Source organism: Echiichthys vipera, assembly GCF_963691815.1.
Source record: "Echiichthys vipera genome assembly, chromosome: 10".
In the NCBI taxonomy this organism is placed as follows: Eukaryota; Metazoa; Chordata; class Actinopteri; order Perciformes; family Trachinidae; genus Echiichthys; species Echiichthys vipera.
Genome location: NC_139835.1, coordinates 19,821,296 through 19,837,851, shown reverse-complemented (window position 1 = coordinate 19,837,851; position 16,556 = coordinate 19,821,296). Strand labels below are relative to the sequence as shown.

The following is a 16,556-nucleotide window of genomic DNA, read 5'->3' as shown; positions in this document are numbered from 1 at the left end:
TTAAGAGTCCCTGTCCTCTGTCATCTGTTCAGTGCAGCAGGGGATGTTGTATCTCCCCACAGCTTCAGACTATTCATGCAAAAAAGCCTGTTTTCACATCCAAGACATTTTGAATGGGGACACAGTTGCCGAAGGTATAACCTGATACAGCTATTTCTCCCAGGAAGCATTTTAACATTCTATTGCCAGAAAATACAACTAAAAAAAACATCAAATAAGACGCTGAAACACACAAACATTAAATCTTTGTCATATCACTTACTTCCCAGTTTATAAATGAGTCCCCCGGTGAGAAGTGGGTTGGTTTGGCAGGTTGAGAAGTTCAGTTGGAATTCTGACTGTTTAGAGGAGTTTGAAGAGAGTTGGTTTTTGATGAATTCTTTTTTTTTAAAGACATTTTTGTTTAAAATGTTTTTGTATTTCAGAAAGGATGCTTGTACAGTTCATAGCAATATACAGAAACTTTACATTGGAGATTATCAAAGTATGAAAAATTGTTTATAACTACAGTTGTTTATTGCTTAGCTCTCTCTCTCTCTCTCTCTCTCTCTCTCTCTCTCTCTCTCTCTCTTTATCACCCTTTGAATCATCTTTAGTAGGGCTTGAAATCCTAAGTTATACAACAATACAATACTTCCACAATATTTTATTGTATTTGAGCATATCTAGACAAAGGGGACGATATGTCTCATTCTGGCATTCCTAGGGCATCATATACATCATATTGTCACAGCCCTTGGTATTTGATACCAACGCAGGTACGGTAACGTTGGGGTGGTGGATGGATCACACAAACACAGAACTTTCACCCACGAGGAGGCTAAGTGTCCCATAGTTACGTTACAAACACACTCCAACCAATATCTTTTGTTTTGTGTTTTGCCAAAACCTAAACAATTAGTTTTGTTTGGATTCACAGATTTTTAAAACAGTGACCATAGTTGACTGTAACAGTTGGAGGGCTACCCAGCGCATTGACAAGTGTTGTACTCTTGTCTGCTTCTCCAAACTTATACAACCCTACTTCAAATATGCCGAACTATCCCTTTAAGCAAGAAAGAAAGAAAGAAAGATAAAAATGCGTCATTCATACTCCATACATTTCCATTCTTATGTGAATACAGACAATCCATGCACATCGATACAGCGGTCCAACCCCAGAATTGGACGATTGATAGCATTCTCACTTCTGCAACAACACCTAAAATGGTGTGATTGTTTTTCTGTCAGACTAAGTAAAAAACTAATTGTCCAAACTCTATGTTACCAGAGAGAGAGAGAGAGAGAGGGAGAGAGAGAGAGAGAGAGAGAGAGAGAGAGAGAGAGAGAGAGAGAGAGAGAGAGAGAGAGAGAGAGAGAGAGAGAGAGAGAGTTATCAGAGATATGTTTTGTTTTACAACTCTGTGACCATATTTATTGGACTTTTTGAGTGGTTGGTGAAACTGAGAGATACACTTCCAGAGATGCAAGCAACCAAAAAGTAACAGTAACTATAATAATATCTATAGTAATGTGAATATGACTTATATGTTATGGCAGTTATTACAGCAGAATAGTAAGAAACAAGCACAGCTAAGATGATAGAATATGAAAATGATAATAATAATGATCTTTGATGCTAAATAAAAATAAAATAAAACTGATGCATTTGAGATTAATATCAGATTGCAGAACAATTCCCAGTGTTATAATTTCAACAAAGATGATTTAGGGGTCATAGATATGCTGTCACTCAAGTATTGAGGATATGGTAAAGATATATTGCCATATGCCATAGTCCCCATATGTTGAGAGAGAACTGTGTTCATATTCAGTGTTTGCCACACATATGACACAGATCAGATCAGATCACTTCTAGTCAGGTACAATACTTTGACTCATAAGTACTCCAAAGCGGGGCAGAAATGAGGTCATCTGGGTTAGTCAATTTATCTACATTCTCCATATCAATTTTGAATTTCCATCCATAAACATAAATCCCCCTGAGCCTTTCTTAACAAACAACACACTCGTTTATATTCCTCCACTCGTAGGGTACAGTTACAACTTGTTCCACTCTTAACTGAGCTGGCCACCTTCTTAATTAACTGATCATGAATTATTTCTGCTCTTCTTATTAAGCTGACTGCACAGTAACCTAGACAACTAACAAAACAATGATAAACAGTATCATCATACGAACACACTTATTTTAACCCCACCCACGATCTTAACTAAGTGTGTTTTTTTGCCTAAAGTGTAGAACATACAAACTCAGGACTTTCACCCAGAGAACCAGTGTTTGTGTCCCGGTGATCTTAGCGTCCTAGAAATATTAAGCCAAACCACAGCTTCTTTTCTATTCCTAACCAAGTCATTTTGAAGCCTAAACGTCACCTTTTATTGCCTAAATGTAACCATCACGGTGCACTTTGGGTCGCCATTTCACAGGGTTAAATAGAATGTCGTATTTTGTGAAATATCATATGAATTGTTGTTTGTAATGTTTCATAAGATATCATATGAACCTGTTGATGAGAATACACTGACCCACCACAAGACGTATTATCAGCTGACTCATCTTGAGCATTTAACAGTTAGGCATGGAGTGATGCATGCTGGATCATGTGGAGATGTTATGACCCAATAACCTTTGGCTGATGATGAAAATAATGAGGTTGTAAGGACTCTCCACGGGTTGTTCTCACTTTGCTATAGTGTAAAAACGTTCAGCAATGTCTCAAAACTGCACAACTGCCTTTTCATATTAGACGTAGCTCAAATACGTTTTTTTTTTTCCGCTTGTATTTAAGCGGCTGTCAGTGAACTGAACTTGTTTGACTATTGGATCCTGTGAGTAATTTCTCTCTTCAGTGTGCTTTTGTCTGGTAATGTATTCTTCATAGCTACTGAAAGTGTGACAGTTTTGAGTATAATTTGATCCTGTTTGAAGCTTCCTGCGCTGTCAAGCTATTGCCAAATGTTAGTTTAGTCACATTAATAGCTGCAGTTACTGTTTTGCCAAGAAAATAAAAGTCAATTTTGAGTGCATCGTTAGTTTCCTGCCTTTTAACTGCACTTGAGTTTGTGACTGACTATTTTTTTTTACACCTTTCTTTAAAGGAGTAGTGGGCATGACCAGCTGGAAGGAGACACCAAGATACATTCAGAACACACAGGAGGGACTACATCTTTCTGGATGGTTGGGGATTGTGGGAATCGAAAAGGAGATGGAGTAAACTCATGTTTTAGAAAAACAATATGTTTGAAATTTGAATTCTATTACAAATGGAGTGCACAGGAAGGCAGCCCATATGCACATGCGTGCGCGCACACACACACACACACACACATACGTACACACACACACACACACACACACACACACACACACACACACACACACACACACACACACACACACACACACACACAATCCTGCAGCACTAGTTAGGCAACCTGACAGCTATCTTAACTGAGAATTTTGCCATGAAATTAATTTTTCATTGTATTAAAATTTTTAATTTGGATGAAATGATCTCTTGACTTTCAAAGTTGGATATGTTAATCAACTGTGTCCAGGTCAAAAAGTCTCACTACAAAAGAAGACCAAAGAATTCTTGAAGGGGAATCTAGGATGGCTTATTGATGTCAGCATATGAGGCTACATATGTAACTTAATTTGTACCCTAGATTACATAAACAATAGTATTCAACAATTTTACTTTTAATATTTGCTATGATGTGCACATGACAAAAAACACACACTCTCATCTGAATCAGAGACGCATAGTGTAAATTTGCTTTAATAGTCCCATATTAAGCTACTTTTTGAGGTTCATACTTGTATTTAGGGTTTCTTTTACAACATGTTTACAAAAAAACATGTTTCTCCTCTACTGTCTGTCTAATTACACCTGCATCCACCCTCTGTCCGGAACAAAAAAAAGCGAAGCCCTCATAAAAGCAGTGGATTTATTATTTCATCCAAAATCTTCCAGTGCTGTGTCACCCATGACGCATTATCCCATACCAAATTGGCATGATGATTTCCACAGTAAAACATCTTGATGGTACTTTTTAAGCATGCAATGAATGCCATTAGAGCCACCGCAAAACTGTAGACATTACAATATTAAGCTGAGTGATGGATGACCGCATCATCCATCGCCCATCGACCAAATGCTAATACCAGTAGGAACCCTATGCAGAGTGATGGCAGCCATGTTAATCCACTGTTGATCTACCCTCGGATCAAGCTGTTCCAAAATCAATAAAAGCCATGAAAGCTTGCCTTCTGGCCTCATCACATCCTTTACATTCTCTAGCTAATACAGTTTTTATCCCATGCAACTGGTGTTTTGCTTTCGATGTGAAAAACAAAAAAATTTGTTTGCATTTACATTTTCTGTATTGATTAAAATCCCCATCACGGGAACATGACCACATAGGCCAAATAAAGGATGATTGGGTGTTTAAAAGCATTCAGAAACAGGAGAAGGCAAGTAAACCACACTTTGCCTTGCAAACATATCTAAATATGTTCAAATTTTCAAATATTATACTAAAGGTCCTATATTGTAAAACGGGAGATTTTCATGTCTTTTTCTATTAGAAAGCAGGTCAGTGTGTGAGTATCAAAACACTCAGTCAACATAGAAATGCACACAGCCCATAATCAGTAACTGAGCCTTTAAATGAGTGCCAGGACTTCTGTAAGGTTGTGATTTCACAACTATATTAAATAGCCCATGGGTAGAAAGGGCTAGTACTTTCATTTCCTGGCTGCAATGACAGTGCAGAGACGCAAAGAGCATGCTAAAGACACTTAAAGCCCTATTCGGACGTTATTAGTTTAACGTGGGGATGTGGAGTTAAATAGTCTTACCTCAGGACGTCTGTAATATAAATGGGCAATTCAAACGGGATTAAGAAATCCCTGTCCATCACCTCCCTGTAGCTTCCTGAAAAAATTTAGTAAACACAGAATGATAAGATATGATGGTATATCAACACATGTTTTACAGAGGGTTGTATGCGGACCTATAGTATTACCTGAGGTATTTTTTGACCATTTTACAGAAGGTTAAAGTTGCAGTATTTTTTACTGACATTCTCCATAATACTGACATGGTACATTAGGAGTGAAACCTCTGGTAAAAATGACCTTACCCCACATCCCAACATTAAACTAATACCAACCGGATAGGGCTCATGGCATGTAGGAAAACATGTTGTAGTAGAAACCCAAAATAAAATTTGGAACCTGAAAGTTAACAAAACATGTGACCTTCCAGTCTAGTTCATGTAAAGCTAAAGGGTGAATATGGAGAATGAGCAGAACACTGCCGTCTAGTGTCTCAAGATCGTAGTCGCAACAACAAAAAATAATTCCACCTGTCGGGTTGCCAGGTCTGGAGACAGACCGGGCCAGTAGCCTACAGGAGCCCAGAGTCTGTTTGAGCCTGTTTGAACCCATCCCCTCCAGCAAATCGCCAGCTGCAGGATTCCCTTTCACCCAGAGCCAGCCTACAGTAGCTGCGCTGAACAACAGACAACCCTGGCAACCCGCAATGCCCGCCTTTGGCTGGGCATTGTCAAACCCATCAAAAACTTTAAAAATATTTCAGACTAAAAATATATATTTTTTCGAAAAGCAATAATTCTGTACCGCTGAAAACGCCCTAGGGTGTATTATTATTTTAAAACAATATGGCTTTTAATAAAGATTGCAGATGCAAGATGCATATGTTGGCCACTGATTCTTCTTTTTATTATTACACCCCACAGTTCACACAGCTTCCTATGTACTTGTCTTTTTTAAAAAAAAGAAAACAATTTATTACATCCTACAGTTCACCCAGCTTCCTATCTATTTGTCTTATTTATATTTGTGTACTGCATCTCTGTTGGTAGGCGCCGACCTTGCAGCCCCCACTAAAATGGATGAGGCTGGATTCCACTCCATATTTTGTGTCCCTCTTTGCCTCGCCGGTGCATCTGATGTGAACACAGAGCGCTCCCCTCCACACAGCATTTCCACTCCAACACGGCGACCAGGGGCTTCGTCTGCTCTGCGAAGTTGAGTCGACGCGCCGGGGGAAACGCACTGCCTTGATTCATGTTGCACCTCTACACTTGTAGCCCTCTTTTTCTGCGGAGCCGGGGGGAGTTTTAATCATTCTCGGTTGCGATAGAAACCCGTTTTGGCTTTGGGAAATAATGTGTTGATGCACACTAATAGTTGAGTTGCAACCATTAGACGGCCAGTCATTAAGTACCTGCGGATCTACTGCAGGGGAGTTTTTTTTTACCGGCAAGGATACCGCAGAGAACTTTAAACAATAAGGATCTTCACAGAAAGTGAACAATGCTCAGACTAGAGACCATCGTTTGCACATTTTCTGTGCTGTCTGTTGCAGCAGGGGCTGATTTTAAGGCACGGAACTGCAGCGACGTGAGGGAGGCTTCTGTCGGGAAAGGCTTCAGCTTCGCACATGTTCCTCTTCAGGAGATCCCAGGTAAGGCTGGACACAGTGCGAGCCGTCAGTCAGACTCACGAACTGCCGAATAGAACATTAGAAATAGCCTCGGGAATAAACACAGGCAGGTGTGCAATGAGCACTCTCGTATTTCATGTTGAGCTCTGCAAATAAAAGTTTAAAATCCCCACATGTCATCATTGCAACTATGATGCAAAGTCATCCCCCAGTAGTACTGTAGGTCTTTGGTTGAATGTAGTCTGCATCAGAGGAATCTGTTAGACAGCACCTCAACCACCTGTCACTCACTAAGTTGCTCCAAGTCTAAACTGGCGAAAGTTTGAAACTGCACAATAGTCCTAATTGGCCTGCCTGGATGGTGACCAAGAGCTGGTGCAGCCTCATGCACCCTGCAGCTACTTGCATCACTGAAGTGGAAGGCCTGCTGTAATCAGGGAACCTCCCCATTTAAAAACCCAGCTTTCAGGTGGTGTGAGCTCATGGACTGATTGTACATTTGTGCCAGCCAGCCATAACAACCAGAGTCCCAAAGGCAGTTGTGTGTAAAATCTGTGGCCAGCAGAGGCCTGCTGCTGTGCTAACCAAGCAGGGATGATAAACGATCAACTGTGCAGATTAACTCCTGTCCTGCGAAAATTGATTGATAAGGTGAAGTCGAACTGCTTGCTCTTTCAGCAGCCCATAACCATAAGTCAAATGCATCATTTCAGCCACTATCATCATGGAGCAGGCATTTCAAATACCCTATAACTAATGTCACATTTGGCATTTTAATTGGACAGATCTACTACATGCAAAGATAAAGGTTTGATAATAATGTTTACTTGGCTTGCCTACTGGCTGTTGGGAAACTAAAGTAAAAAATATATAAAAATACATATTTTTGGATAAGTGACTATACGTATTCAGTTTTATCAGTTTAGATCATAAATGGCTCAAATGTAAAACTGTTTTACCGCAATAAATCTTTATATATCAGTAAATAAAATAACAGATTGAGTATATTGTGAATTCACATGATCAGCGGAATGATTATACGTGGTGTGTCGTTAAGTCTGCATCTGAAGCAAAGTAATTAGGAATAAAAGTGTTTTGTTTGTTATCTTCACAATACCCCAGCTGAGTTATCTCTCCTGGCCCTTGTTGTGCTTCAGGGCCAATCATTCTCTCTATAAAGCAGGAAATCTGGCTCAAGTAAAAAGCTGAATATTTGATAACAGGCACACCTGTTCAGAGATGGATTGAATAACTAACTGATTAAATCCTTTGGATCCGTGTCCCTGACATCATAACTAATCTCCCAAATGAGTGAAAAATTCAATCTCTCTCATCTCTGCATGTTGTCACACTGAATAACTGTCTTTTGATGTGGTCTTTGAATGAGTCATAACCTTACGTGTCTGCCGGAGACAACGCATTATCACCACCTCAGCAAATTCACACAGTGATGGGCATGCCCTTCAGGCTTGCGACTTATTGCCTCTCGCTCATGCAAACAATGGCACTAAGTCAAGTCTTGACTAAATTTGGAATTACTTTTATATAAAGGTTAATTTAACATCTGATCAAAAAGAATCACAAGCAGAAATACATCTTCATTGTCATTTTGTATATCATCCTGTCACATGTATGAGAATGTCACCATTGATTACGTGCTCAATTTAACTAATGCACTTTTAGTGATGATATGTTCTAATCTTTTTAGAAAGAAAAGCCTAACCAGGGACAGGGCTTGCAAATTAGCCTTGGCTAGAGTTCCTATAAACTATACATCTGTATCATGTCTGATAAATAAATGGATGGATAAATAAATAAACAGTTTAAACTCTGGAGATTATCATATTTTTTTGATAGCCTTGGCGCTGAAGGGGTTTAAAACACCCATGTGGCAAACAGGGAGCATCTTCAGTGACATTACTTGGGAGTTAATATTCCAGTACTTCTAGATTAGTTGGTCCTTGTGGGAATCTGTGTAGAGCGGCTCTTGGAGCTTCGTGTAGCTTATTGTTTCTGTCAGCCTTACAGCTGCCTTCACACTCTATTAACTCACTGATCATTTGGCAAAAAAAAACGTCAACCTTCAAACGTTAGTGGTCCACCTCGACAAATGATGCTTTCGCTGCTTCCGCATACTTTATGTTGAATGGCTGATCTTTGCTGTCGGATTTCTTGAAATCTCTGTTGTTATCTGACACTTCAACATCAAACTGTGGTGACAGAGGGACGTGTGTGTGCATGCGTGTGTGTGTGCGCATGTGTGCGCTCCCGCTGCTTTGGATGCCATTAGCAACCATGTTAGACGTCAAATTAGACATAAATCACTAGAATTCTCTTATGAAGTTATAAAGCTATGTGCCACATTTTTGACTAGCATTATCTGTTTAAAGTTAATCCCATTAGGCTGTTAAATTATTAATCCCATTTATGCTAATGAATGCTCTCTATTTTTACATTTAAAGATATATTTGCCCTTTTCACATTTTACTGTTTATCATTCAAATTAGTTGTTGCCTCTAACATTATGATCATACTGTGTGTGTTTTGTTCACTATAAAGCACTCATTACAACCATTACAAATATAATAGAGAAATAACAGCAGGGTATTATTGCAGGAGTATTGTGCTCAGCACCACTTCAGCTGCTCAACCACTGCAACAATATGTTTTTCATCAAGCAAAAAATTAAAAGCTTAAAATCCCTTATTTTCGCTTTCATGTTTGGTCAGACTGAAGAGAACAGGTCAGGTGAAATGACAGGTTCTGATCTGAGGCTGCATCAGATCAGTGTTGTTGACAACACTGTTGATTTGATCCAAAGCCTAAAGGCTCAGTTGGTACAGTAATTCAACAAAACCTATAGGTGGTGCTTCGGCCTGCTGATCAGCCCTGGCTTGAGGCTGTCAACATACGTGGTTAAGTCATGTTCAACTACGGGAGCATCAACTTGTGGTTTGCTCTAAAAGTCTTTAGGTGTTTGTGAACTTCCCCAGAGCCATGGAGCATTTCAAAGCAAATGTTTCAGTCCTATATTTTTAGGCTGTTGGCACAGTTTGATGCATATATGTTAGAAGGGTAGCTTAGTGTGTGCATAGTGATTGTGTGGTCAGGCTAGAGAGAGAAAAGGATGGTGGGTCGGATCAGCTTTGGCTTAGGAGGTAGAGCGGGTTGTCCGCTGATTGTCCACATTTTGCAGAGGCGGTAGTTTGATACCTGGCTCCTGCCCTGATGTTGAAGTGTCCTTGAGTAAGCACTGGAACTAATAGTTGGTGTCAGTCTTTGTGTATGTGTGAATGGGGGGATGAGCGGCTGAATTGATAAATGCTTTAAATATGAATGCAGTCTATTCAGCAGACAATGCTGGCAATGGAAAAAAGGAAAAGGAAACATCAATAATTTTGTTAAGTGGAAGTAAATATTTGTTTGTCTATGAAGTAGGGCTGCTCGATTATGGCAAAAATCACAATCATGATTATTTTGATCATTATTGTTATCATGATTATTTAGCACAATTAGACATTGACTTAAAAAAACTAAAAAAAATTAACAGTGGATTTTCTTGAACTTCCAATACATGTTAAATGTTAAAAACAGCTAAATAAATTAAATATATAATGTGTAATAATAATGATGCAAATAAAAAAATGAGATTAAAATGAATAAGACCTGGATTATCTTGGTCATAATTATTGAAAGCCAAAATTGTAATTGTAAATAAAATTAGATTTATTGCCCAGCTTTATTCTGAAATGCTGCAGCTCCATTAGACTTAGTAAAGTTCCTGTAAGTTCCTGTGTCTTGCTTCCCAACTGTGTGTGTGCTTCCTGACCACATAAAGCAATTTAAAAAATCCTGAAATCGTGAATAATTTTTCCGTTTTGTTGTTGGTCCTCCCATCCTCCAGAAAAAAAGAGCTCTCCAAAAAGCCACTGTGTAATTTGAACACTGCCCAAAGCATGTCACTCTCCACAGCGACGTATTGTGCTCATTTTCAGGTTCATACCTGTATGTTAGGTTTCTACTAGAAGGTGTTTAGGTGCTTAAATGTTCAAAAAACACATAAATATTTTTCTCATAGTGTCTGTCTGAACTGTCGGATTTACCTCTATGCAGCTACAGTTGTGTTTTCCCCCTATCCAAGAACGATAAGCTGGTGTAGCCCAACCATACTCCAGAAGGCTTGGGCGGTATTACGGTATACCAGGGTATTTAGAAATCCAGATGATATGATTTTCAATTCCATCAAAAATACAAATGATATTTTATTTTTTACACATATTACATCATATACCATATACCTCATTAAATTGTCATGAAGGTATAAAAAAGTGGATCCCGCCAAAGCCTATACTCCAGTGCCAGAGTATGGTCTGGACAATGCAAGACTTTTATTTACCCTCCGTCTGAACAGCTCTGTTTGAGTGTCAGTCTGTCCCACTCAAACAGAAGTTCTGACCGGCTTTATAATCATAAAATACATGGAAATTTCACTTTTCACAATATGGGAGCTTTCAATTTTAGCCTTTGAAATTCACTTCTTCATTGCTCTGGTACAGTCTTGCCCCTTCTGTCTCAGTTTCAACTCAGTGAATTACCCAATGTCTGACACAAGATGAGAAGATACGGAAAGTGAGTCACACAGCGGACTGCTGGATTCAATGGAACTTCTTAGCATGTCATATGTCTATGCTATCATTTGACGGCCAGCTCTGTTTACTCCAAACCAGGAGATGGAGTTGGGGACCAAAATAACGGCGTTGATATTTTATGTGATCCATGGCCGCTTGCACAACGAGGCAAATGATCTCTGCTGGAGCGTGTAATGTGCACAGGTTCTCTACTGTCATGTAATGGGATGGAGAGGATTAAAAGGGCTAAATGGGAGTGCCTGCAGAGGGAATGGCCAGATGACTTTGTTAGCCCCTGCAGCAAACGCCAGTGTTGCTGTGTTGTATCGTCCGATTATTGTGACCTTCCTGTCACTCACACATGCGGAGAGAGAGATCTGGGAGTGAAGAGAACCGGAGCTTTTGATGGAATTGTGGTGTGTTGACGCTTTTACATTTCACTCTACAAAGATCAAAATGTTTGTGATAAAGTTGCATATAATTTGGCAACTATTGTTTGAGTTTGTATATGGTAGCCCCATATTTAAGGTTGTATTCTGCTATATGATGTAATGTTTTGTGAATGTGTCTTATGAGAAGGAGAGGGAGGAGTGCACTATCAGAGAAAAAAAAATCCAAACAATCACCATTTTTCCCTCAGCAGAGAGGATTTCTCAAACACTGGCTCCATCTCTGTGTCATCAATCATGTTCATGAATGCCAAGATGGCCTCATGATGGGCTCTCCCTGCAGGTGTTCCCTCTGAGAGCTGTAGGAAACATTGTGTCCCGCAGGGGGTTTAAGGGTTGCAGTGTTAGAAGCAGAACAACACAATACTCAAAGCATTGATTATTTATGTCATATATCTTTTTTACTTTTGTAGTTCCTTTTTAAAGTTGTAATCCGTAAGATTTTCATCTAGTCCATTGTCTGTTAAGTTACTATCTTAAAGAATGAGTTGAAACAATGATGACTGATCGTATGACCCACTAATGAGAGTGCGTGTTCCAAACTGCATGTCTGTGTCCCTCCCTAGACGCAAATAGGCCGCCATTTTTGTGACGTTGCTGACAGTGGTTGGTCTGCCGATGGAGCTGGATGGTTATGATGCATTCACTTGTAATCAGAAATTGGGACCTTCCAACTTCTGAGTCAGGCATGTAGGAAGGCCAGAAGTGTAATTGGAACATGTGTATGTATTTAAGAGGGTAACATATAGGGGATGGACCTGAAATCCTGAAATCAAAAAAGTTTACATAAGAGCAAAAAAAAAGGTCAACTCACATAGCAACCATGAATGTGACAAGATGGAGGGCTCTGAAAGAACAGTTGCCTGCTATTACATGTTACTGCTAAAGAGGCCGCTAGAAACAAGGTATCTCAAATCTCATGGATTATGACTTTAACTTGATTAAATGTAATTTGCTTTACCATTGAATAGAATGTTTTATGGTATTATATTGAGTGCAGAGGTGTATTTTTTACACCTACAATTTGTACATAACACAATAAGACCTTGAAACATTATATTTTCAGTGTCTTACTGTGAGCTGTAGGGTCCAACATGAACAAAAAGTGTTCTGCCAAACTTCAAACAGTTTGCTTTAATTCACATGTGAGCTTTCGGTATTTGTGTTGTTGTTTTTTTGCTCATGTTGCCAGCACTGTCAATTTAATCGGATCCAACTACACCTACACAGTTCAAACTGATTCATAAAATAGTATTTTTTGAGTGTTCAAAATGGTAAATAACTAGAGACCATCTTCTTGAGATGCCAAATAGGACCAGGGGCGTAAAGTGGTGGGGCAACGGCTCTTTTACTCATTTCTGCCCCCCTACTTCTGGCAACCTTGCTCCGACCACACCCATCTTGAAAAACATACTTCAAATAAACATATTTCTGATGACTGCATCTGATAGTTGACTAGTTAAACCTTTTAGGAAATACAAATTCCCCCCACAGGTGTGAAATCCCAATCATTATTAGGCATTTACAGTATTTCTTACTAAAAGTCATTTGGAGTTCAGTCCCGTAACAGACAATTTGGACCCAAAGTAAATATGATGTGAAAAGATAGTCAAGTAAATTCATGTAGAACCTTATTAATGAGATATCCCTTGTTTAAGATCACTTACTGGAAATAGACTTTTTGTTTTAAAATACTCGCTATATGACTGCTAAAGCAGGTCTTGAGAATTTATCTAACATCAGCGATCATATTTTCTTAAAATATACTTTAATATTAAGATTTGATTAGGCCTTAATATTTTTTCTGATTATCCTGTAAATTGTACACATAATTCAACAAATATTAACCTGATATCAATTTAATAAATGTATCACCAGTGGCGATTGCTTTAAGACTGCAAAGGAAGCTCAGCTTACCCTAAAATGTCACCAAAAAAAAGTGGTGAAATACTGTATATACTGCTGTGTGTACATTTCATTGACTAAATACGCGCTAAGAGGCTTCATCTTCATCTTCAGAATCTTGATCTTGATTTTACTGGGCTTCATTATATTGGCATTTCTTTACATTGAACACATGAACAGTTGTATTGCATGTTTTATTACAATCTTTGTACATACAGTTACATCCCGTTGACATTACCATGGTGTCAAATACCCCAGTGTTGTCACACATAAGGCACTCCTGAGCATCCGATGAAACGCACTGGGCTTTCTACTGTTAATCCATCTGTAGCAATATTTGATGCTCAAACCAAGTTCCCCAGAAGTCTGAGTAACAAAGTCCACACAGGGAGGATGTCAGGTAGTGGTGGTCCAACATACTGTACTGTTTGTGTCCTGTGTGTTTCCTGTGTGTCCCGTGAATCACTTTGGTACCTTATGGACCTGTTTCAACCCCACCCACGATCTTTTCCTAACCCAGACAAAGTGGTTATATTTGAGTTCATAACGTTGACAATGTGTTAGGCCTACCTGTGTTTAAAACCCGCGACCATAGTGGAGTGTCACTGTTTGAAGTGGGTTGACAAATGATACTAATCCAGACGAAGCGTCCGCATGTGACGATGTGGGATGAAAGTGGATTGACTGTATCTATTCCTTTATTAAATGTTGGCTTTAATTAATCATTAGCAGATATTCACAGTATTGCTGTCAAAGATTGTTACGGGCCATTTGATTTCTTTTAAATGCAATATGGGAGTGGACCAATTGCATGATTGCCTTTTATACAGCCATGTAGTTAGCTTATTTTGTCTGACCAACAGTGCAAAACCTGAGTCATTTCATTCTGTCAGGAGCCTGCAGTCTATGCACCAATGCTCTGTTCCAGCTCCCAAAAGGAAATGTCTAAATTTGTATGTGTCGGTTTCTTTAGAAAAGGAGGGAAACTCATGTCTCCAGGGTTTTGAATCTTTTTTTTTTTTTAAACACCAAAAGTAGTTTCTGGATAATATTTCTAGACTCTAATCCTGTCTATGACCCAAGCTTTCTGTTTATTCTGTATGTGGCCTTCAGCAGGGTTTATGTCCAACTTTCTGTTGCCTATAACGCTGGTTGCTGAAATTTTCATACAGCTTACACATTTTAAAATGAGAATGGATTTCAGCTGGTAGAAAAACAAACAGCTTTGTTCATAACTAAGTTAAAATGCATATTATATGAAGATTGAAATCATTATTCAGATGTTTTAAGTTGACTTCCATTTGTTTTTAATATAGCAACAAAGCTTATTTCATTGTAGGTTCTGAATACATTAAGAATGAAAACAAAAGAACATGTGAGACACTGGGTTAATGAAGCCTGACCAAATACGGGATAAGCAGCTGTTATCATATAGGTTACTGAAGGAATGATGGTTCGAGCACAGCCATAAAGAATTCATGTATGTCAGACTCATTTCGGATAAATGTACTGTGAAAAACAAGGAAACTGTATTGAAGTGATTCTCCTGAGACGGCATGGCAAAAGCTGTTTCATGGTTTAGGAATCATTCGAAATGTGAAAGAATGAGTGTTACTCTTGTCAACCAGAGATTGAATAGATGTTATTTTTGATCTATTAGTTCCTGTCAACAACTGTCCAATTAAATTTCTAACCTGGAGCCACTGAGAAAGAGCTTTTTTCATTTTTCGTTTAACAAGCTGACATAAACACATTTCCTCTAGACAGTGATCCTTTTTGTTATTATTCTTTCTTTCTTTCTTTTTTCTTTCTTAGAAAAAACAAAACATTAACCAGCATAGACTACACTTAGTGCATACCACATGCCTAATCTGTTAGTGAAATAGAATCATCCAACTCCTTATGGTGGGTTACATCCAGAGGTTCAAGAATTACTCAGATTTTAATTAAAGTACATGTAGCAATAGAATTACAGTGTAGAAATATTGTTACAAATAATACTCCTGCATTCAAATTTTGTACAACAGTATAGGCATTAAAATATACTTAAAATACCAAATCTAGAAATTCTACAGAATGGCCCATTTCATTCTTGTGTTTACCACTTTAACGTTGCAGCTGGCTTATGTGGGGTTAATTTGATTTACTTTGCTTTGTAGCTTAACCTACAATATTGCATCATAAGTTATTATTCTCTTAGCCAAGATGTATGTATGGTCAGACTGTCTGCATGTGGGATCAAGAAAATAGTCCCACGCAGAGCTGTTCCAGGAAGGACAATTGAATGAGATTGAATGCTTCTTTATTTGGGAGGGGAGAAGGACACACACCTGGTGGAGATCTGCACCCTACTAAGGGCACTTCTCTAATTGAATTGATATCGATAGTTTGTATTAATAACCTGAATATGCAAAGTAACTGGTAACTTAAGCTCTATCATGTAGAAGAGTGAAAAGTACAAGAGTAATTATACAATTGCCCCAAAAAAGGTATAGTGGAGAAGAAGTAGCATAAAGTGGAAATACTCAAGTACAAGTATGTCAACTTAAGTACACTACTAACATAGAGTAAATGTACTTACAATGGTTACATTCCACCAATGGTTAAATCTTATTATAATCTCTTTCAACAAAATTAAATTTATACAGTATATATCATTCTGTTCACATACAGTACTATAATATTTTCTCAGATTGAATTGGAAGGTAGTTGAGATGTGTTAGCTACCTTGGAGAAATTGTGAGATTAACGGTCCTATTCTTCTTTTTTTTTAACCTGCAAATCCTAAAATGCCACCAGAGTTATGTTTGGCACAAATCCCTCACTTCATATCTGACTACCTGTGATTCTATTTATTATAAATTGTTCTCACATTTTCCAGTAGTTGACAAAGTCTCTTTTCAAGCTATCACAGAATTTTCAGAAAAACAATCCTCTGGATCAATGTGCGTCTCTTCATTGACATGAGGATCAAATTCAGGCTTTTTTGACTTTGACGTATAGCTGGTACTTTTCCCCGACACCCCATCTGCCTGTCAAAAACGAGCCATCATGAAACAAAGCTCCCTTGGATGCCTTGTTGCTGTCGTTGGATC

At 38.5% G+C, this 16,556-nt stretch overlaps 1 protein-coding gene across 1 annotated transcript in view; it reads left to right on the top strand.

Moving 5' to 3' along the window:
- Positions 1-6,122: 6,122 nt before the first annotated feature.
- Positions 6,123-16,556, top strand: part of LOC310952538 (glypican-6-like) — an 86,107-nt gene continuing 75,673 nt past the window's right edge. The window contains exon 1 of the mRNA XM_083921166.1: positions 6,123-6,500. Within this exon, the coding sequence (XP_083777292.1) occupies positions 6,350-6,500 (151 nt within the window). The 5' untranslated portion in view covers positions 6,123-6,349. The remainder of the gene's footprint in view (positions 6,501-16,556) is intronic.